At 35.1% G+C, this 23,725-nt stretch overlaps 2 protein-coding genes across 4 annotated transcripts in view; both read left to right on the top strand.

The window, feature by feature from the left end:
- HOS15 (WD-40 repeat family protein) overlaps window positions 1–6,483 on the top strand; it is a 43,069-nt gene extending 36,586 nt beyond the window's left edge. Inside the window, exons 9-14 of the mRNA XM_077368894.1 lie at window positions 212–333; window positions 3,041–3,115; window positions 3,397–3,450; window positions 3,542–3,615; window positions 5,541–5,615; window positions 5,729–6,483. Of these exons, the coding sequence (XP_077225009.1) occupies window positions 212–333; window positions 3,041–3,115; window positions 3,397–3,450; window positions 3,542–3,615; window positions 5,541–5,615; window positions 5,729–5,948 (620 nt within the window). The 3' untranslated portion in view covers window positions 5,949–6,483. The remainder of the gene's footprint in view (window positions 1–211; window positions 334–3,040; window positions 3,116–3,396; window positions 3,451–3,541; window positions 3,616–5,540; window positions 5,616–5,728) is intronic.
- A 1,334-nt stretch (window positions 6,484–7,817) lies between these two features.
- On the top strand, window positions 7,818–23,197 carry LOC143858193 (alpha-L-fucosidase 2-like). 3 transcript variants are annotated; one of them, XM_077368857.1, is made up of 11 exons: window positions 7,818–8,196; window positions 10,145–10,290; window positions 11,299–11,422; window positions 11,504–12,209; window positions 16,632–16,764; window positions 18,196–18,387; window positions 20,368–20,592; window positions 20,690–20,791; window positions 20,964–21,099; window positions 22,172–22,367; window positions 22,610–23,197. In XM_077368857.1, exons 1-11 carry the CDS (start codon window positions 7,989–7,991, stop codon window positions 22,914–22,916), a joined length of 2,475 nt encoding a protein of 824 aa, XP_077224972.1. In that variant the 5' UTR covers window positions 7,818–7,988; the 3' UTR covers window positions 22,917–23,197. The 3 variants fall into 3 exon arrangements, with proteins under 3 accessions (XP_077224972.1, XP_077224955.1, XP_077224963.1); XM_077368840.1 differs by having other exon boundaries at window positions 7,819–8,196; window positions 11,299–12,209; XM_077368848.1 differs by having other exon boundaries at window positions 7,820–8,196; window positions 11,299–12,209; window positions 18,196–18,354.
- The last annotated feature ends 528 nt before the right edge of the window (window positions 23,198–23,725 follow it).

Here is a 23,725-nt window from a genome sequence, read left to right as displayed (position 1 = left end):
TTCCAGTTTCCGGTCCCTACCGAAACAGAATTTTTTTTCTTTACAAATTTCGGCCGAAATCCAAACCAAAATCCGAAATTTTCAGATTTCGGTCCCAACCGGAATCTGAAATTTTTGCCAAAATTTAAAACAATGTGCATGACAAAATTGCATACTGCTTTTTATCATATCGGGTAAGGTCTTATTTAAACTATCTGATGTCTCTTTGTAGCTCCAACACTTGATGTTGATTGGAGAAACAATGTTTCCTTTGCTACTTGCTCAACGGACAATATGATTTATGTTTGCAAGCTTGGTGAGACCCGACCTATCAAGGCCTTTTCAGGGCATCAGGTTTGTTCATCTATTTAGTAGTCATCCAGGGCATCTAGTTTTTTCGACTTTTCATATGCATAGTAATAATTCCGTACCACATCTTTTTGTTTCTATTTTCTTCATTTGAAATAAATATATGTTGCAAAGGCAATCTTCATTTTTTTCATGGTGCCTGTGCTAAGAACATTTGCATTTTGCAAAATTTACATTTTTTTTAAAACTTTGCACTCACACAATAGCATGGTATGTATGTGTTTTTTGTGCCATTAGTGGGCCACAATAGGACCGCATGAGATTGTCTAATCCTACACCATATGCAAGTTCCGTCCGCTCTATCCGGGCTTGCAAATATCAATGGTCAAAATATCTTTGGAAAACCCCAAATAGTTACATTCGCTGCTGAGGATTTAGGATCATCGATGTAGGACCAGCTAATCCAATTTTATCTGATGGTGGTGATGTAGAATAATGGCCCTAATCACCACATTCATATCCCACATGTACAATGGCCTACCAAGATCAAGAGTATCCTATTCACTCAGATGCCCTTAGCGTTCCTCTTTCATTATTTCCCTAGTCTGACTTCAAGAATGTTTAGTCATGCAAGTTTTGGAAACTTGTGAGTTGGACTTGACTCAGCCATGTTGGAAAATATGCCTCGGGCATTGCTGTAAATGTTAGCCGAAACCAAAACAAAATAACCAACATGTTTTTGTTTCTATCCCCACTGAGACGAAATCCTTAGGTCAACATGTATAGACTTTGGTCCATTTCAAAAAAAAAAACATGTATAGACTTTGGTAGTGTTATGATCATGTCCGCCAAAACACTGCCACCTCAATATGTAAATTATAGAACCTCGGGCAACACGTCATTATTTCAAACAATGTGCATGGAGAAGCTTGGGTTTTCACATTTTTGCTTGATAGGTGCTTATTTTATGTTAGGGTTAGGAAAACGGGATCCCGTGCTGGAAAAAAGCATGGAGTCCTATATAGTGACACGTGCGCAAAAAGCAAAAAAAAAACAAAAAAAACGCAGGTATCCCCACAGATACACAAAAAATCGTGAAATAGCCTAATTGATCGGCTATTTTCTCCCCTTATTTTCAGCACGGGATTCCGTTTTAGAAGTGTCTTCCTTTTATGTTATTTTCTTGTTTCTTTAATTTTGATCAAAATGCATCAACTATGTTAGTGCATGACTTTTCAATTCTCATGGATTTATGGTTTTCAATTTTCATGGATTTATGGTTTTGAAAATTGGGGAAAACTTTTTTTTAAATTTTATGCCTTTTTTATTAATTCTTTAATTATGGTGCTTTATTTAAAAATTACTTAAAATCATTTTTTTTGGAAAAAACTTGTAATATATGGATGCTAGCTTCAAATTTTTTATATGTGAGTTATTCTTGCCCGATCTACCAATTAAGGGTTGAAATTAATTTTTCATTTCAAATTTTATATAATTTACTTTTTTTGTTAGAAAATCCTTTAAATTTCCATCATTATACTGTACTCCTTTGTTATAGTGTACTATCTTTATGAAAGTAATGAATGGAGTGGCTATTTTCCTATATTTTGTATTTTTTTTAACCTTGTGTCTATGTTTGTAACATTTTCAGTTTAGAATGGACCTTACTGTTTCAGACATGCTCAAATATCATTAATATATGGATGTTAGCTTCCTGATGTTTCATCTCAAATTTCTATCATTTTTATCCATTTCCATAGAGTTCTGTGATTTTATAGCTCAACAACTATTCTATGCGATAAAATATAAAATCTAGAACTAAATACCTGAAAAGTAGTGAAAAAATACAATCAAAGTTTACTAAAATTTATTGCATGAATAAACTCCCTCCTTCGAGGGATACACTTCCATTCCCAGGTAGGTCTCTTTATTCCTTTTGTGGTGCTCCTGATTTTGATAGTTAATCTTCAACAAAAATAGCAGTGGCAAAGTTTTGAAGCTTGATGTCATTCCCTAGCCATGTCAGACACAGACTCAAACTTACTCCCAGTATACATGGCATGTACACATGCGATATTGATTATTCACCCGGTGGTCAACTGTGGATGGGCTACAACCAAAACTCAGAACTGATCGGATGACCCTAATTGCTCGACCATCACATTTGTCCCTATTTCCATTGGATGGTTTGTGTTGTATGATTGGTGTCATTTTTGGTCCATCTTCTCTACGGCCACCAGGATGAGAGGTCGGGATCTCTTGTACATGTTGGCCTGGCGTATGAAGAGACGGGGATTATGTTCACTGTTAAAGAAAAGAAACATTGAGGAGAACACTTCTGTCCATTTTGGGCCATAGAACAAAAGTCACACCAATTAAATGGTCATAACTGTCTGATTCGAGGACTCGCTAGTGAATGCGAACTGTCAGTCATTTTGATTTTTAACTGTCCATTTGTTATCGTCAAAAGCCTTCCATCAGTTGGTTATGGTCATCTGATGGGGCGATTTTAGCCTGCCTTCTATCTAAGGCGCCATTGATACAGAGAGGAAAAGTAACATTCAGCACAAGGACACTCCCTGAAAATACATAGATAAATAACATCATGAAATTAAAGATAATCCAGTGAATAAAATTTGAGGAAATATGTAAAAATATGAAACTAATTGGAAAACGTTGGAAATCTCAATAAACATACTTGATATGTTATTGGTGTCAGGCAAGGCTAAAAGATCTGTATCTAATATTTCAGGGTGAAGTTAATGCTATCAAATGGGATCCAACAGGTACTTTGTTGGCTTCTTGCTCTGACGATGTCACAGCAAAGGTGATTTCTTTGTCTTTAAAACTCAAGTACTAGCAATTAGAATGTCTACTTAAATGTTTTCCACTTACTCAGAACCTATTATTTTCTTATATTTCTTTATTCACTTTCTAGAAGAGCAACATGTCTATTAACTAGGCTTTATTTTTTCCACTTAGAAAGAACCAAGAATTCTTCTTTTATCAATGCAGTTTTACTGTTAAAAAAAGGCTTCATTATTTTGTTATATCTTTTGTAGTTCATTGTGGCATTATATTTGATAACTTTATTAAAATATGAAACAGATTTGGAGCTTGAAGCAAGACAAATGCGTGCATGATTTGAAAGAACACACCAAGGTTCTCCCTAACTTTTTATTTGGTTCTGGTATCATTCATTTCTAGACGATCATGCCACAGACTCACAAGCCTAGTGCTAAATCCCTTTCAGGAGATATATACTATCAGATGGAGTCCTACTGGCATGGGTACAAGCAACCCTAATCAGCAGTTAGTACTAGCAAGGTAAACACAGATTGCTGCTTTGATAACAGTGTATCGCATAATTTTTTATTAGCCGAACTAAGTGTTCTTATTTGATATTTATGGTTCAGATATTTGGTTTTAGTTTGATACAAGTAATTCGACTAATGCTTATATGAGTTCTCCCCTTATTATTTTTAATTTACTTATACAGGTTCTTAAGAAACTTTGCAATGTATAGTTCAATGTAATGGATGTATATTTATTGTTGGAGTTATTATTCCTGATTTCTTATTTCATCTGGCAGTGATAGTCATGTTAGAAGTACTTAAGGGTGTTTTAGTCTTTCAGTGAGTTAATGAAATCAGATTCATCCTAGTATTAAGCATTTGAGGAGTGATGGGGGTGGTTACTACATCTCTTGCCTTTAGGGACTTGTCACATACTGCAACAATTCTGCTATTCAGTATTCACTAATATGATTGCACTCCCAAGTCACCCGACAATCTCACACCATATTTGGAATCTGTAGTGTGGTCCACAGTGGAAAACTGAGATAGACTGATCACTAATATGATTACACTCCCATGACAAGCGGTTACAGATCTTATCACACGACCAGAATACAAGTAGCAGCAGCACAATCAGACCACAAGCAAATTTTATACGCAGGACACGGTCCAAATCTGGTATGTAGAGTGTTTTCCAGACCTCAGATGCAAAACACGAGTTGATCCCACAATCAAAACACTGTCAAGAGTCAAGACAAGTATGCATTTCACGATTAGCACAGAGCAAGAGTGGCATCAGATCTGATCCAAGCGAGCAGAGCACAATCAGCACATGGTATACAATTTTATGGGAGTCGTCTTCTAGAGAAGACCGGATATTTATCCCACAAGGCACAGGCGCAGCAACTGGCCATTACGGTTGTTGCACAAAAATGGAAAAATGGGGCATGATCAGGTCAAATATGAGTATGGGTGAGATTAGATCTGCTTTGGAGGAGAGAAAGGTAAAGAAAGAGAAGACGGAAGCGTGATCAGGCGAAGATTCGATTAAGCTCTGATACCATGTTGCAGAATGAATAAAAGAGAGAAAGAGGAAGGAAAGACAATTTTGAGGAGCAAAAAATTTGGGTACAATCACACACCGTCGACAACTATGTACATTGCTGATATAAAATAATGCGAAATTACGATAATACTTAAACACATCTTAACATATAATATGAATGCACCATACCCACTTTAGCAATTTCCAATTCCACACAATATGTGAACTATTAGTCATCAAAGTTGTCCACTGTTTCTGATTCAATTCTGCAGAGTTTTGGATTGACTGGAATTGTAATTTTAATATTTTTGTCTGAAAGAATGAAGTATACCTTTGATTGGTTCCTCAGCCTTGAGAATGTTCTGCAACATTGACCTTGAACTAAATAACCCTCCAAATTTGCTTTCATCTTTTTTTATAATATAATGAATTATCTATTAAAACATAAATATCTAAAATCTAGGATTCAAAGCACATTGATACTACGGTTTATTTCAGACTTGTGGACTATGTTCTTTAATGAAGGAATTAAAAATGAAGATTTTTATAATAGGACTGATGATGCATCTCTTCTGAGTTACAATCTGATATTTGTGGTCCTGTGACATGCATGGAGTGTTTCCAAGTAAGTATAATGAAGTTATGGTTGTGGGGAATTTGGGATCCATTGTGCCCAACGTAGAGGAGCTAGGTCGTTTGACCATAAACAACTTGTTTGAATTCTTTCTTTCTTTTTCAATAATCATGCAAGGATAATGATTGATTTTTTTACCATTTGCGTTTTCTTTTTCTTTTTTTTTGAAGGAGATAGTGATTGATTTTTTGTTTTCTTCTGATCATCAAAACACCTTCACTTGTTTATTTTTCATGATTTCTACAAATTAAATCTATTGGCCTTGGCTTGTGCCCAGTGCATCCTTCGACTCAACGATCAAGCTATGGGATGTGGAGCTAGGAAGCGTTCTGTACAGCTTGAACAGCCACAGGTACCACCTACTAACTATCAAAATCTCATTTTAATGTTTGTCAAAGGTAATGATGGTAGATTGGTTATGATCATATGCATTCTTACCGTGGGATTCTCTGATGGAAACACCAGGGACCCTGTATATTCTCTTGCATTTAGCCCGAATGGGGAGTATTTAGCAAGTGGGTCACTCGATAGATCCATACATATCTGGTCAGTGAGAGAAGGGAAGGTTGTGAAAACGTATAGAGGTGGCGGTGGCATCTTTGAAGTGTGTTGGAACAAAGAAGGCGATAAGATTGCCGCATGTTTTTCAAACAACACAGTATGTGTCTTAGATTTCAGAATGTAGATCGAAAATCCCCTATGTCGGCATCCATAGGGGGTTGATGCAATGGAAAACCGGTAAGGTGTCAAACCCCCACAATGTGGGAAGTTTAGCAAAGATAGGTGGTATCAATTGAGCGTCCTTGGTGATTCATTTGTTGCCGTAGATTTGCTTCATGACCATTCCTTTGCTGTTCTTCTTAATTGGACGGCTAGCAGACAAGTGAACATGTGCTCGCAACGGAGATTCACGTATCCTAAACAGTTGCTGTACTTTGTGGAAACCATATTTTCCACCTGTGCTGTTTAATTGAACTTTTTTCCAGTTTTTCTATAGAATTATCAGGCATTATTTGCTAGCTAGCATAACAAACTAACAAATTTGCTGCTAATTATTGTTATTATTATTAGGGATATCCCCACTGGTTTGGTGTGGATTATTATTAGGGAAATGCTATTATTATTTGGTACTTAACAATAGAGCTTCCTTTTGCCTTGGCACAACATCCTGTAATTTTGGGTCTTGTTCTGAACTATAGAATTTTAGTGCTTTTCTCAAACGCAAATATACATTTCAAATGAGTGTAGAATGCACCTCATACTAAGCATCTATGGCATTAAATTTGGAAATCAAATTAGACAAAATTGAGGTACATTCATGCATCAAATGTGTTGAAATTTGAACTAGCTTGAAGCTTAGTTTGAAAATTTAGAATCCAGATTTTAGTTTGAAAACAGTGTGAAAGGAGGGTTCATGATCAAGCTGTTGCAGTGTTTCTTGGATTTTAAGAAAACCAGTTTTAGAAATCTCTCCCCCATCCCGAGATTTCTAAAACGAGGAAACATGGGACAGTCGTCTACTCTCTTGCTGTCGGAAAGAAGGGCGTGAAGTCAAAAAACAACTGCTGGTCTCCTTTTTCTCTTAGTCTACCATTCATGATTGGGCTTCACCCCTTGCATTACGCCTGCACTCCCCATATAAGGTGATTTGATGTCAAAAAGCACTAAAATTGCACACTGTTCACCTCAAATCACCTTATAATCGCAGAGGGGGTGAAAATATCATCTCCCTTCATGATTTTAATGAAATCCAAGATTCTAAAATCCGTGTTTGGGATGAAATCCAAGAAAAAGCTTTTCATGGTTGCCAAAGATGGGCTTTCTTAAGAAAGAAATGTGGAAAGTGGCTTTTTTTATGGGAATTTTTAGACTCGCAAACTGCTTGATCCATCAACAAATGTCACCCTATTTACGTTGGGTCGAATCAAATGAATGTTTTGGATCTTCGAACAAAGTGGGCCCCATTATATTTAAAAGAAAAGGGACCTATTTTTACTTGGGACAGCCCCTCTAATGTAAAAAATTAGTTCGAAATACACCATAAGGGGCTGTCCCGAGTTAAAAAAATGGGGTCAATCATTGATCGATCCAGACCGTACATTTTTGGTAGTCCCCAATTGAAGATCTCTAAACAAATGAAAAGCATGCTAATTGGATGATCCCACGTTTTATCTGATTATTATCCGATCCAAACCGTTCATCTACTTGGCCCCACCTCAGACTTTAACCAGCTAAACTGGATTGTGATCCAACGGTTAGGATGATCCCAATTGTCAATCAAGAGTCTCTATACATGATCCAAAAATACATTTTATTGGATGGTTAGGATGATGCAATCGGCACAATTTTTTGGTTCAGCAGAGATCATGTAGGACCCACCAGATGAACACATACCTTCTATCTCATAAGCCTTGATTTTGATCTCCTTTGACTGTTAGATCATGCCAGGCAACACCGTATTCAACAAAGTGGGACCCATTTTTTGAAGAAAAAAAAGACATACAGACGTTAGCGGCATGCGAGTAGTTTAAGTGTGGCGTGGATTCATAACAACATGGTCCCTCTGCTTTCTGGTTTTTGTCAGCTATCTCTCTCTGTCTTCACATGTACAGATAATGAGATCTTACAAAAGGACAGACGATGAAAAATAAGAAAATCAAGCTCTGTTGTATCCCCTTCTTCTTCACATTCTTAATCTTTTGTTGTATTTTTGACTTTTTGAGTAATGGAGGTAGAGGAAGGGGAGTGGGTTTTGGTTCCTGATCAAGCCTCTACAACAAATATAGATGATGAAATCTTGACCGTTGATGAGCCTCTGAAGGTTCTGTTCTCTGCTCCAGCAAAGCACTGGACTGATGCTGTTCCGATTGGAAATGGGCGTCTAGGTGCCATGGTTTGGGGTGGGGTTGCCTCTGAGAAAATCCAGCTTAATGGTCGGTAAATAACTTCTGATTTTTGCCCATTTTGTTTTTTTACAGCAGATAGAATAAGATTAAATCATACCCATTTGCAAATCATTGTCATTTACATGTTAACTGTTTTTTTTATTTTATTTACTGAGGATAGTTCTATATTGATTGCTTTATGTATGATGAAATGATAGTCTACATTGAATTTGCTAAATCTTTCTTTGTTGAAGTATAAATAATTAAATAACACCAACTCTAACAGCTTAGGCTTTTGGAGTAATTGGTTGTTTCACATGGTATCAAAGCTATTGCCTCATGACAGGATCTGGGTTCTAAACGCAACAATTCCTTGATATTAAAAATCCATGTGTATAACTATAGCCAGCCAAAAAAAAAAAGAGGGGCCATACGTGAGGGGGAGTGTTGAAGCATAAATGATTATTAAATAACACCAACTCTAACAGCTTAAGATTTTGGAGTAATGGGTTGTCTCACATTGTGTTTCATCGCATGGAGTGAGCATGCGGGCTTGCTCTCTCTGTCGATGGTAGTTCTCACTCTGTTTGATACAATGGTTGTGCTGGGTGAGATTGATGTGACAATTTTTAATTCCATTAATGATTGTGATATGGAATTTAGTCATATTCTGAATATTCAGTTATGCAAGTTCGTTCAGGAAGATGGGCTACTTTTGTTTCATTTCAGCTTGAGTTTTAGTTTTGTAAATATCAGGGGTTCTCCCCCCCAAATGCTACTAATTCGACCTTGTACTTATTCTTTAATTCCCTGTTTCAATGGGTGCATTTCTAGTGTACCATTCAAATTGGGCATTGATAGTACCATGTGGATGAATTTACTTCCTCTCATGAATTACTTTGTGATGGTAAAGCCTTCTTTAATTTTTGAGATGTGAGCGCTAGAACCCGACAGTGCATTTCACTACAGGGGAAAGGACGAGTGCATTACATTACTCCTGACAAATGCATCAGAAACTTTTCTTCATTGGATCTTTCCACGTACGTAAAAGCCTATTATTATTGTTCCGACATCGAGAATTTTGTATCCAAATACCCTATGGTCCATGGTTGGTGATTCAAGGCTTCACCCCAAGAAGTACATTGATCTAGCCCTGCTCACTTAGCAGACTTATCTCCTTCCACGTCAATATTGATCCAGTAATCGGATTGCACATCAAATGAGAGTCCCATTTTACTTTATAATGTTTTTAAAAGCATGGTATTCTAAGATGGGCCTTTATTAGTACCAACATGTCTACAGTTTTACGTCTTCAGGAAGCCAAACCTGCAAAACTTCCCAAGCCATTTTAGAGATATGCAAAAGGGTTTTCCCATTGCCGTAAAGTTGATAAAACCCTCACTGAATATTATTCCACCTCATGTGCAATCTGGGAATATTTGACATATGAAGGCACTTATTTCCTTATTTTCTTGAATGGTATTAGAAGATTTATAACCGGGGACTGAGATGGTACAAAGAGGAGCGAAGCAACATCAAAAGCAAAATACAACGTAGAAAACATACCAGAATTTTTTTTTTAAAGATATAATGACATGGAAATATGGAATCTTCACCCAAAAAAACAAACAGAACAAAAATATAATGAACTGGAATCATATGCCAGATGCTATTTCTTTGTTTCTTGCTTGTCCCTACGTATGATTCTTCTCATATTTCCTCAACGTCTATTAATATATTTATTCACTTGCGCCAAAGGAAATGAAGAGATAAAGAATTGAATGATTATTCCTTCTAATCTTCTGGAAAGTTTGAAGTTTCTAATTTAGTCACTTTACTTTTTGTCTATCCTGATTCTAAGCATTTATAGTTGTGTTCCTTTGACCTTTTATTTTTCAAAAATAACTATTTGTTGATATTCACTTTAGCTGTTTCCCTTGTACTTTTTTCTTGAAAGATGACTTTCGGTTTGTAATCTTTCTTCTTTCTCCTGTAGATGATACCCTCTGGACTGGAGTTCCAGGAAACTACACCAATTCTAATGCGCCTACTTTTCTATCTAAGGTCAGAGAACTCGTTGATAACGGTAAATATGCAGAAGCCACAACTGCGGCCGTCGACTTGATAGATCATCCATCAGAGGTAAGCTTTCTTTTTCTTTATTTGTTAGTGATGTTAATTAGTCAAGCTGTCATGCATATTTGATGCTAATTTTAAATCAAGATCATTAATTATTTTGAATTTTGGTACAATCTTAAACTTTATTTTTCCTATTCGACCATTTCACAGCTTGTTTATGCTCTTGCAGCATGAATATTAAGGTAATAATTTTTTTTCTTATAAATACTTGTTACTATGATTGTTGTGACAGGACTTTAATGTCTTTAATTACTCCTTAGGGTCTTTCCACTCTTTTTTGTTTATACTCTTTGTAATGGTCTGAAATTTATGTGGAATTAAACCCTAGCAAAATTTGGATTAGGGGGTTTCCTTGCTAGTTATTAATTGGTTAAGGAGAAGCTTCTAGCCTCATTGGTGATTTCTTAGGTTTTTTTCAGATATGGCCTCATTGGCAAAGGCTTTTGGCATGTATCTGGTTTCTAATTATCCACCAGGAAGGAAATTCATTGCCGAAAATTTTACTAACTTCTGGATTTTTTTGTTCTGGAATTATTGTATCTTGGTGCTCTATACCAAAATTATAGTTTTTGTAGGGCCTTTCTGTAGTGCCCAGCCATGATCCTTTTGTATTGTTTTTTTGCCTTAGCTTTGCTTCGGGATTTTTTTATTTAAGGTTCTTTTGTCTGTTCAAGAAAAATAAAATGACACAATCGATTTTTTTCTACTTGATGCATTTTCTGTGGATTATTGTTAAGTTTATATTTCAGCAGTTGAAGCTATTGCTATCATTCACTCTAAGTTATTTCTGATTGGAAAAATAACCTCTCTGCTTGGTTAACATGTTTCACTGGTTTGTCATTTTCATTATGACTGGAACAGAGAATCATGCTTTGGTTTATGACTGACTGAAGTTAGTAGTATTTAAAATTGCAACCATTAAAAAAAATGGTATGGAATAGTTGAGAAATAAAGCTTCATTCTTACATGGTTAGTCATCTAATGTCCTGCTTGATTAACATTTTGGTGAAGGTATACCAGCCTCTAGGTGATATTAATATCGAATTCAGTGATTCGGATGTCAAGTACGAAGAAGAAACTTATGAAAGAGAGCTTGATTTGGATACTGCAACAGTGAAGGTGAAGTATGCTCGTGGTAATGTAGAATTCACACGGGAACACTTCTCTTCAAATCCACATCAAGTAATCGTTACAAGGATTTCTTCAAATGTATCAGGTTCTATCTCCTTTACAGTATATCTGGACAGTAAATTGCACCATCAGTCGCATGTAAATGGTGAAAATCAGATTATCATGGAAGGAAGTTGTCCTGGTAAAAGAATACCACCAAAAGGGAATTCAGATGAAAACCCTAAAGGAATCCAGTTCTCCGCGGTTCTTGAGTTGCGGATTAGTGATGATGTGGGAGTGATAAAGATTATAGAGGGAAGGAAGGTGAAAGTAGAAGGTGCAAATTGGGCTGTTTTGCTTTTGGCGACTTCATCCTCGTTTGACGGGCCTTTCATTAGACCTTCAGATTCTACAAAGGATCCTACTAAGGCGTCTCTGGACATACTTAATTCAATCAGAAAGATGTCATACTCTGAACTTTATGCTTATCATTTGGATGACTATCAAAAACTTTTTCACCGTGTTTCACTCAATCTTTCCAAAAGTTCAAATAATGCACGTGGAGAAGAAAGAACAACTTTTTCTACAGACACCCATGTTAAAAAAAGAACAAATTTTTCCTCTGAAGACATCAATGGTGTAGTGATATCCACTGCAGAAAGAGTGAAATCTTTCAAAGATGATGAGGATCCTTCTTTGGTGGCTCTTCTGTTCCACTACGGGCGATATTTGCTCATCTCGTGTTCACGGCCTGGAACTCAGGTTTCAAACTTGCAAGGGATATGGAACAAGGACATTGAACCAGCATGGGAGTATGTTGTTTCATTTCTTTCCCCTCAATTGCTGTTTTATTGACATAACATAGGAGGTTACTCTGTTCTACATGGCAAAAGTATCAAGTTATTACCATTTTATGAATGCATATCCAAAGTAGCAAAATTACTAGGTAGGCCTATATAGAAAAATATAATTTTTGGATGTGCATATTGACAATGTTAGTATCTGAGTACTTTTCCAAAAAAAAAAAATGGTTGTACCTGAATGAATAATTTTGTTTCATGTTTCTGAACACATATGTATGTGAAAAAGAATAGGTGATGCAGGATAATTGAAGAGAGATTGAGGGGAAGAAGAAGAAATCAGAAGAGAGAAGAAGAAAACAAGAATTAGAGGGAGAAGAATCTTTATTCAATATCAATAATCATCAAAAGTTTTTAAAATAATATGTAAAGAGGCCTATATATAGGCAAACAAACAACCTAAAAGATAGAAACCTACTAAAATAAGAATTCCTAAAAATAACTTGGAAAATAAAAACCTAGAAACTAATAACATGGAAATGAAAATACGAGAAACTAAATAATACAGAAATAAATCCTAATATTTGCATCAATAAGATAGTGTCATTATTTAACATGTAGAGCACATGATTTAAGGAAGATCGTTTCTTTGTGCATCATGGAGCCTATTGTCAATTCCAGAGACAAAAGATGATATGTGTGTGTGCCTGTGTGGAGAAAAGAGTTTCTACACAGTAGTGTATATGTAACGACCAGGATTTGGGTCAAATTTTTTAAACATGATTTTTTTGTCAAAATCCCAAAATCCGAATCGCTACCCTAAAAAGGGAAACAACAACAAAAAAATTCTATTACATTAACAGAATGTCTATTACATGATTTATCTCAACCCCAAAAGAAATCATATGAGTGCTCTCTCCCATCCTAAGTGCCACATAGACCTGTTCATCGACAAAGGCTCCTTCACGTTCCTCACCTACAAAGTCTGGAAAATTATCTAAGTCAACAGCAAGCTCATGTGACTAGCTTGGATAATACAAGTGACAAGAATGAAAATCTGCATTATAAAGATATTTCTCATGGCATTTACATGTGATAAGGAAAAGCAATAAGAATTATAAGATTTATTGCTAAGAATAACGAATATCAATTTGTATGTGAGAATGTCAAGAGAATATACTAAATATGGCAAATCATGGAATCATATTAGAGAGAGTCAATCATACAGAGTACATATAGAAACAGGTAAACTATGAGAAGTATCATATCATCTCGATGAGGTATATGGGTCTTATCTATCTCCTCATAAGTATATACATGGTGGAAATCATCACAAACATGTCCGTAAGTGGCTACACGTAGCTCTATGGCCTTCCCATACTATTGTACGAGGCGTAATATTAATAATAAACAAAACACCGTGTATATAGATTATGGCGTAAAAATAAAGTCCTACTACAGGAAATTCTACGGGGATAATCAGTTAATTCAATGACATATGTGCAAAAAGAATACAAATAATCATAGGAAACATAAATATAATTACAGAAATCATAATTGTAATTAATATTATAAAAGTCAGTCATCACTTGCCTTGATATTGAAGTCTAGGTGATCGCACGGAGTCCTGATATGAAGATGAGAATCCTGAGGTCCAAATTTAATACTTAGCTTGGTGTCAATTTCTTCTTTCGGTCTTATGTTAAAGTTATTTAACATATGCCTATTATTGTCTTATGATATGTATTTTTATTTATTTGTTCAACTACTCTTTTTGTGGTCCTAAAAATCATATTTTCCATACCGAAAAAAAAAAAAAAAAAAAAAAAAAAAAAAAAATATATATATATATATATATGTGTGTGTGTGTGTGTTCATAAAAATACTCTAAATATCTGCAACTAAATCAGTCCAAATAACTATAAAAATATGCGACAAATCACGAAATAAAATTACAAAAATCAGCACTTAATCATGCATTAAAAACCATAGAAATCTGCACTTATTATGTCCTAAAGACTGTGAAAAATCAGCACCTATTTAATACTCAAAATCAGCAACTAATTAGGGACATAAAACTGTAAAAATCAGCAATTTTTATGGTACAAAACTCTTTAAAATCAGCATGTATAGAGAGGTGAAAAAACTTTCTTTAAATCTCACATGTGGGTTAAAACATATATAAACAAACCCTCCAACACTCTAAAATAAATTTAGAAATAGTTCAATCAAGAAAAATAGGATTTCTACTTTAAAAACCTTAAAAAGAAAAATCAAAACTCTTTTCTTGATTCAAAAGAAACCCAAAATCGATAAGTAACTACCACTAGAACCCTAGCTTGAACAATCAAGAACAAATAAAAGCAAAAACATTCAATTCGAACAAGAAATACGAAAAATAGGTTTTTCGGGCACTTACTCAAAGACGAAAAATCGGATCGGAGAAAAACCCTTGATCTTCCTCTCTTTTTTCCTTTCTTTTTCTCCTCTTTTCTTCTCTCTCTTTCTCTTTCCTTAAATTTTAGGTGATTAAAAATAAACCTAGATGGGTTTATTTATAAACTTAGCCTAGAGTTTTATTTTAAGAAGGTTTCTAATTACTAAATTCCTTATTATAATATAATACTAACTTAAGAGGGTGGAAATATCAATATTGGTTTCCTAGCTTATTCTAATATATTATTAGTATTTTGATTATATTAGGGTACTTTTACATTTATCTTTTTTAAATAAAACAACTTAAAAGTTGCCTAATAAGACAAAACTCATAACTATGCTTAAGCCTAATAGAAAAATGGTCATAACTTGATCAAATCACTTCCGAATCGCTAAATCTTAGGTCCATTGGATAGGTATTTAAAATACCCATCTACTGAGACCAAAATCATGCCCCAAAAATAGGTTATACTAAAAGTGACGAAAATACACTATGACCGTCGATTTTTAAGATCGTTTAAAGGAAATACACAAGAATCTTACAGATTGGGGATCGATCCAATATCTAATTTGCATATCTTACTGTCCGAAAACTCAAAATTGCAGATCTAGCCGTTAATCTTTGATCGAAAGATCTACGGTCTAGATTTAATTAGGATTTGAATCTTTATAGGCCCTTGTTGGGAGCGGGTCATTACAGTATATTGTATACATGGGAAGTTAAGGATCCTATATATATATATATATATATATATATATATATATATATGAGAAAACGGTTCCTACACATATGTGTAGATAAGCTATCTACACACTAGCTTAAAATACAGTGGGGGCCACCTTATTTGGGTGATCCAAACCATTCATTTTTAAGGCCCTCACATAGATAGGGTGTCCACAATAAATCAGATCCATAGGATCATCCTAACCATTCGAACTTTGGAGGCAAAAAATGAACTAATTTGTGAAGGTTTAAAGACATCCATTTTACCTCCACAAATCGTAGGGTTGGGATGATCCTATGGATCTGATTTTTTGTAGACAACCAATCTATGTGAGGGCCTTTAAAATGGATGGCTTGGATCACCCAAACAATGTGGACCCCCACTGTATTTTAAGCTAGTGTGTAGAGAACTCTCTACACATATGTGTAGGAACCGTTTTCTCTCTCTCTCTCTCTCTCTCTCTCTCTCTCTCTCTCTCTCTCTATATATATATATATATGAGGAAAGTGTTGGTGAGCTTAAGCGCCCAATCACATTGGGGCCTACTTTGTTAGGATGATCCAAAGCATTCATTTGAAAGGCCCTTACATAGATGGGGTGTGTACCAAAAATCAGCTCCATAGGATCATCCTAACCCATCCATTTGTGGAGGCCAAAATGGACAGACATTATTTGTCCACAAATCTGCCCATTTTTGTCCTCCACAAATGGAGGGGTTAGGATGATCCTATGGAGCTGATTTTTGGTACACACCCTATCTATGATAGGGCCTTGCAAATGAATGGTTTGGATCACCACAGAAAATGTGGGACCCATGTGATTGGGGCGCTTAAGCTCACCATAAGTTTGGTGAGCTTAAGCTCACCATAAGTTTCCTCTCTCTCTCTCTCTCTCTCTATATATATATATATATATATATATATATATATATATATATATATATATATATATATAATTTTCTTATTTCTTTCAAAAAATATTTATTGCATCCAATCGTATATCACATTTAATGGTTAGTTCTAGTTGCCTGGAAAATTTTGGGGTATTCATACCAGATTCCTGCATTATTGTTCCCATGTGTTTCTGAATGCATTTCCTAGATAAAAGCAGCAAATGTATTGATATTTTTATGAAACTTGTTTATTATTTGAGAAGCTTTACTTGTGAAATAGCTGGACTTATTAGTCTTCGATAATATTAATTTGAGTGGTTTAAGTGGCGTGCCACCTGAGATTTTGTATCCAGAAAATTTATTGTTCTTTTACTTTTCCAGTGGCGCTCCTCACTTGAATATCAATCTTCAGATGAACTATTGGCCTTCCCTTTCTTGTAACCTTAGCGAATGCCAGGAGCCCTTGTTTGATTATGTTTCCTCCCTTTCAGTCAATGGGAGTAAAACAGCAAAGGTAATGTCCATTTTCAAATTATAGTTTCCACTGTCTTCCTGTGATTTATTCAAAGAGAATATTCGTGCTGTCACATTTTACATTTCATAGTATTGCAGAGAGCATGTTGACAGGTTTAACTGAAACGTCTAAATTTATATGTTTACATGTGAAAGACTTACAAATTGCATTCCTAATAATTGTTAGCTTTCTTCAAGTACTTTTTATTCCATGATTTGTATATTTTTCAAGAGTTCTTATGATGAGAGCACATATTTTTCCAAGAAAAATATGAGCAGGTAGCAGTATAAGTGGGGCCCACTTTTGCAATGTTGTCAACCACTTATCTGTTAGGTCCTTCTATGGCTGGGCCATGCATCAAATCCACTTCCATTCGACGATTCTAACCCTTATGCCGTTCATTCTTTCTGAACCAAATGTTGGAAACTTGGAATTAGAATAGGATGCTGATTCCATCGCATGATTCCAGACATCCGAACGCACCTTAAGTGGTTTAAGTGAAGTTACCCCCCGCCCACGCCCCACCCCAAACGCGCGGTCCCAATCTCAATTCAAAAATCACTTGATGACTTGTGAATTGAATAGTAAAATACCTTTTTACCCCTAATGACTTAAAGCAGACTTAAAGGAGCATAAAATACTCAATTAAAACCCTATAAGTAAAATAAGAAAGGGCATTTAAACACTAACGATGGTCCTCATCTTCTTATCTAATTCCTTTGTAACTCTTGTGAAGGATGGTCACCATCGTTCTTCCCTACTTGAAAAGATCTAGATTCCGTCGAGTATGGGGAATGATAGTGGTCATAGGAGTCATGACTGACTTGCTGCAACTCATCGCCAATGATCCACATACGAACAGAGAATGATTGTGCTTTCCTCCAAGCAAGATATCTCCATCAAGCTAGATGCCTATGGCAATCGCTTATTATAATAGATATAATATTCCCGTATCACATTTTCAATATATTCTTTAAGCTTATACTTGTTGTAGGCAAAAAGTTGGGTCATTCATCTTTGTAGAAGTTTTCAAAGAAATTATACTTGAGTGATACAATAGTTACTCCCAACATCAAAAGCTATGGAAATCCCTGATTGAAGTGATTACTGGAACCACATACTTTTTATCAAAGATGTCATTTGATACTCTTTAGCATTTTTTCTTCTCTTTTTGTCTCACAAGAGCTTAAAATTCCTTTGTTTTTATGCTTCAAATGTAAAATTGTAAAGGAAGGTCAATATTTGGTGTTTCTCCCTTCTTTGAGTCCATGGTGTCATGGTGTGCATGTTAACTATTGTTCTTTTTGTTTTGTTTGCCTTCTTTTGTTTGAGTCAATAAATTATATGGTTTTAATTTGTCCTTTTTATTCGACTCTTCAATTTCTTTATGCATTGGTCTTAGCATATGATTCCCTATCATATTGGTGACAGGTCAATTATGAAGCGCGTGGTTGGGTTGCCCATCATGTCTCAGACATATGGGCGAAAACATCACCACATGGAGGTGAAGTTGTGTATGCTTTGTGGCAAATGGGTGGAGCATGGCTTTGCACCCATCTTTGGGAGCATTATACCTTCTCTATGGACACCGTAAGATATTTTTTTTACTTGACCTTGTGTAAGGTAACATTTCTAATTTTGATTTTTTTTTCCTAATTCTTTTGGATTCCTATTGTGGAAATAAATGCCTTTAGAGGAAAAATAAAAAGGCACAAGTACTACAAATGAAACTTGATCATGATTCTTACCGAAAGGAAAATTGATGATGCAGTGATGCAATGAAAACTAATCATTTTACTCAACCTTACCATTTGAAAAGTCAAACCAAGGTTACCAGAAACACCCCCGGAAGGTGGAAGCGCGCTTCTGGGAAATTGCATTTCAGAAGCAGGAAACACGATGCTTCCCAAAAACTGGGGAAGCATGTTTTTTCTTCTTTTTTTCCCTGAATTTTTCCTGTTTTTTTATTCATTCCATCCTATCCTTTTTTTTATTTTAAGTTTGTATTAAATCATAAGTATTTATTCATGGAGATTCTTAATTGATTAACTATAAGAAGTGTATGTATTTAAAGTTTTTGTTTGTTTCCCTGTCTCAATTCAAATCAACTTATTTCTTATGTTTCTTGATTTGTTTCTTCCCCCCCTTCTTGTGATCGATCAATTAAGAATAACTTGACAATATTAAAAAAAATCAAAAATTAAAGAAATATAGAGACAGTGATTAATTTAAAATACTAAATTACAATTTTAACACTTCAATACTTTAATGTTTATTTTAATATATATGATTGTAATCTGTATGTGTTTTTTTTATTTTTTTTAAAGTACATTGATAGATTATATGTTAATTAGTTATTCTTCACAATTCATATATGAGATAAGTTCCTGTTGAGAGTCATCACCGACTCTACACACGTGCCGGAGGGTACGGGCCGGTGCGGACATGGCGCGATGCGGGCCTACACAGGCATTGTTAAATCCTAGTTAAACTAGGATATTTAATTAGCTTAAAAGTTAATAGTTATCCGGATGAAAATTGTGTGTGGGCTGAGAGGTTAAGTCCTAATAGGACTTTAGTTGTTGAAGAGTTTCAATTGAGTTATAATAGGGTCTGTTAGAAGTTGAATTAGACTAGGATTTTAATTAGAGTCTTAGTTTATAAATAGAGAGTAGTCCAAAACGTGAACAGTAGAGTTGTAGAGAAGAAAGTGAAAACGTGCATACACAGTGAGTGTAGTGAAAATACTTTATGTGTTGAAGAGAAGACAAGAGTGATGTACGGTTTATGCTTTTGAATAAAATATCAAAGTGAAACTCTCTCCCTCCGTCCCCCCCCCCCATCTCCTTTGTCCTTTGTGGTTTGTGTTTTTTTATGGGTATTGCTTTTTGCTTTGATTTTTGGATCCTTGGTTTAACAAGAGGTATCAAAGCCTTGTTTCTTTGATCCTTATTTTTCTACAGTTACATGCTTTATTTTAATGTTTATGTAATGTTGATGTGTAATAGGGATGGAGCCTCTAGCTCAATGGTAAAGGCTTTGGCCTTCCACCTTGAGGTCGGGGGTTCTATCCCATCTTAACTACCAAAAACAAGAAATGTTGATGCGTAATTAAGTTATGTACTTATATACTAGTTACTGTATGTCTGTATAGATTAAGTGATTTTAGTTAGTTAATTTATGTAAGTGGTTAATTGTACATGTTACGTAATATCTTGAGACTAAGTCAAAAAATGCATAAATCTCATTCTTATGGGTAAATCTATGCACAATCAGAGTAGTGTATCCAGCCTGCTGATGTGTTAACATATCACACACAATATCAAATCATGTGTTATTAACATCTGACTTCTGATATCTTCATTCATATAATCACATTTGGAAATAAATTGAAGTAGTAAATAAATTACTTATGGTAAATATGCATTTCTGTCCATGCCATTAAAAAAGTGCGTTTCTGTCCACATGTGGTACTCTTTAGCACTGATTAGAACAAACCTGAAAAGTCCAAAGGATTCTCGACCTGGATAAAGTGGATATAAATGTGGTTTGAACGGGGCCACTGTATAGAATTTGCTAGCTAAGATTCTTTTGTGTTTTCAGGCTTTTCTCAAAAATAAAGCATACCCTCTGTTGGAAGGATGTGCATCTTTTCTGTTGGACTGGTTGATTGAAGGCCGTGGAGACTATTTAGAAACCAATCCATCAACCTCTCCGGAGCACACTTTTATTGCTCCTGATGGTAAGTCTGCAAGTGTGAGCTATTCGTCAACTATGGACATGGCAATCATAAGAGAAATTTTCTCTGCAATTATTTCTGCTGCTGAGGTAATTTTTAGTAATTTAAAATCCTATTTTCGTTAAATTAAATTGCCTTTATTTTCATTTAATATATACTAACACAATGAATTCCTTGTATACCTAGGTTTTGGGAAGAAGCAAGAATGAACTAGTTGAAAAAGTCAGGGCTGCACAATTAAAGCTGTACCCAACAAAGATTGCTAGGGATGGTTCCATCATGGAATGGGTTAGCAAACTCTAGAATTTCGATTTGCAATTCAGATTTCTTCGTGAACTTTATAGAAGGTTTTTATGTATAATAATAGGAAGCAACCATTCAAAAAAAAAAAAGGAAGCAAAATATGAGATGCTCATTCTATATTAATCTAAGAAACCCTACATGTTTGTGTGGGTGGCAGGCTCAAGATTTTGAGGATCCAGCAGTGCATCATCGGCATTTATCACATCTGTTTGGGCTTTTTCCTGGCCATACAATTGTCCTTGAGAAAACTCCGGACTTGTGTAAAGCTGCTGCTAACAGCCTCTATAAACGAGGTTTGTTCGACAAAACCATCCTAGACCACCATTTCATCCTTATGCTTTTTATGCATGATTATTTTTAGCTTTTTTGTGTAAATCTCTGTCATATTCCATTGACGAAAAAAGTAATATTTATAATGAAATTAGCACAACAAGTAGTAACCTGCCTTCACATGACCTAATGCAACAAGAACAGAATGACAAAATTTACAATAGACAATAGATTAAGTTATACAATTGGCCATTCAACAAAAGAAAAACATGTACAATAGATTAAACCCCTAGAGCGATACTCTTCAATACTAATACTTCAAGCTGTAAAAGATGAAGTACATGGGCAAAAAGTTATCAGTGTTAGTCTTGGGCACGTAAGAATTCTAGAATATCTTTGGTACTCTAAGGTCTTTCTTGTATCATGTCCCTTTTTCAATTGTTGAAATTTATATATATAAACAAAAAGAAAGGTAAATTCTATGTTTAAGGCTACAAGTCATACTTGGAAGAGTCTTTCTTGGACCATAAAGTCTTTGCTACTCTATGGTTCCTTGCTTCAAGCTACACCTACCAAGTACAGTTTGAGCAGATAAAATCATACTTGAAGAATACTCTTGAAAGTTGCATCATGGACTTCAAATGATCAATTAATTATTGCGTAGATCAACTAAACTCTTTCCCTTGAAGTCTTGCTCAAGTACTTGATCTGCCTACTACTTGGCTAAATGAGGCTACTCTTTTCTTCTCCTCCGCCTATATTCATTTTATTAGTAATGTTGATTTATAGTAGTGGCATTAGTGAACTATTCAGTTTAGCATATATAAATTAATCAATACCATGGAGATATGTAGCCTCCTTCTATCTGAGTTTGGCTTATGGTTCTCTTAAATTGTGCGAATTTCGTTATATAATGCTACAAGTCAACTTTAGATATGGTTTCCATTACAGGACCACAATCTCTTTAGAGTTACTACTACATTTCAGTTTGTTATGCAGGATCTTAGTTTTTGGCAGACAATGAACAAATAATATCTTCAACTATATTCTGCTAAAAAAATATCTTCAACAATATATTTTCTTTTGCTTGGGCAGGGGAGGATGGTCCGGGATGGTCGACTACCTGGAAGATGGCTTGTTGGGCACGTCTACACAACAGTGAACATGCATACAGAATGACCAAGCATTTGATCAACTTGGTAGACCCAGATCATGAAGTCGCTTTTGAAGGGGGACTTTACAGTAACTTATTCACCGCACACCCCCCATTCCAGATTGACGCCAACTTTGGGTAAACAACATTCTCTATGCATACATAGAAAAATACAATTCTACACTAAACACAGATTTATGAGCAAATGCTATCTACAAAGACCTCAAATCATTTAGGCCATGTTTGGCGACCATTAATTTTTTTTTTTTCCATTAAATGTTCCGGCGTAAAATTTGTTTAATGCCCATTTGACATTGAATGAATGAAACGGAGCCTTAGTGACTAACAAACTGCTCACCCTATTCGATTGTTGATGTCAGATTTACGGCTGCAATAGCAGAAATGCTTGTTCAGAGCACTGAAAGAGACTTGTATTTACTCCCTGCGCTTCCACGAGATAAATGGCCAAGTGGGCGTGTTAAAGGATTGAAGGGTCGTGGTGGTGTGACTGTCAATATAAGTTGGAACGAGGGGAAGCTTCATGAAGTTGGTCTTTGGGCAACAAATCAAAATTCTATGAGAAGATTGCATTATGATGGAACTGTTGCTACTATAACGTTATCCGCTGGCAAAATTTACACTTTCAACAAGCAACTGAAATGCTTCAAGACAAGATCTCTCTCATAAACAGCTTTTCTATTAGACTAGACTCGAGATCACATGAATCTCAGGTAAAACATTTCTTTTTTAGTTCAGATTATGTCCATGTGTTGTCAATTTATAAGTGCACTATTTCATCAATTTTGGGAAACAAAGAGTTATTGGGTTGGGTTGGGGTTTTTTTTTTTTTTTTTTTTTTTGTGCGTTGTTTTGAAAGATAACTATATTGAGTTATTTCTGTTGGAGTGTCTGAGAGCTTGTTGTTGGATTTTAAGAGTAAAATATCTAGATGAGGATTCTCTTTTCCCTATGTACTATGTTTATCTCTTTGAGTGTTCTAATGAAAGTTAATTGGTTTTTTTAATGGCATGATGAAAGTTAAAAGATTGGTTGTGCATACTTGTATTTTTAAAATTGGAAAATTATTTTTGAAGGAATTAAATTGCTTTTTATTTTAGATTAAAGTATTTTTAAAACTTTTTTATTATTTAAGACTAATGATAATGGCACTACCATGTTTTGATAATTGCACCAACTCAGCTTGTCTTTTTGAAATGGCTTTTGAGAGCTACCCTGGGGTAGGATAATTCGCACCCCTTAACGTATAAAACATCAAAAGTCTGCCCCATACCCTCCTTTAGAAGGGTGCGAATTATCCTACAGGGGGTGCGAATTCTTCATCGCCCTTTAGGAATTTTAATAAACCTTTGACAGCTGGTTAAATAATGAAAGACAAAGTAAGTTAGTGCAATTGTCAAAAAATGGTAACGTGAAACTGTGAATGTCAACAGCCTTATTTAACAGATCATCTTGAATAATTAAATATAAATCAAAGT

Source organism: Tasmannia lanceolata, unplaced genomic scaffold (assembly GCF_043159265.1).
Source record: "Tasmannia lanceolata isolate RefF3 unplaced genomic scaffold, GAP_Taslan_0.1 ptg000003l, whole genome shotgun sequence".
NCBI classification, from domain to species: domain Eukaryota; kingdom Viridiplantae; phylum Streptophyta; class Magnoliopsida; order Canellales; family Winteraceae; genus Tasmannia; species Tasmannia lanceolata.
Note: the sequence above shows the minus strand (reverse complement) of the source record. Positions and strands in the feature narration are given on the sequence as shown.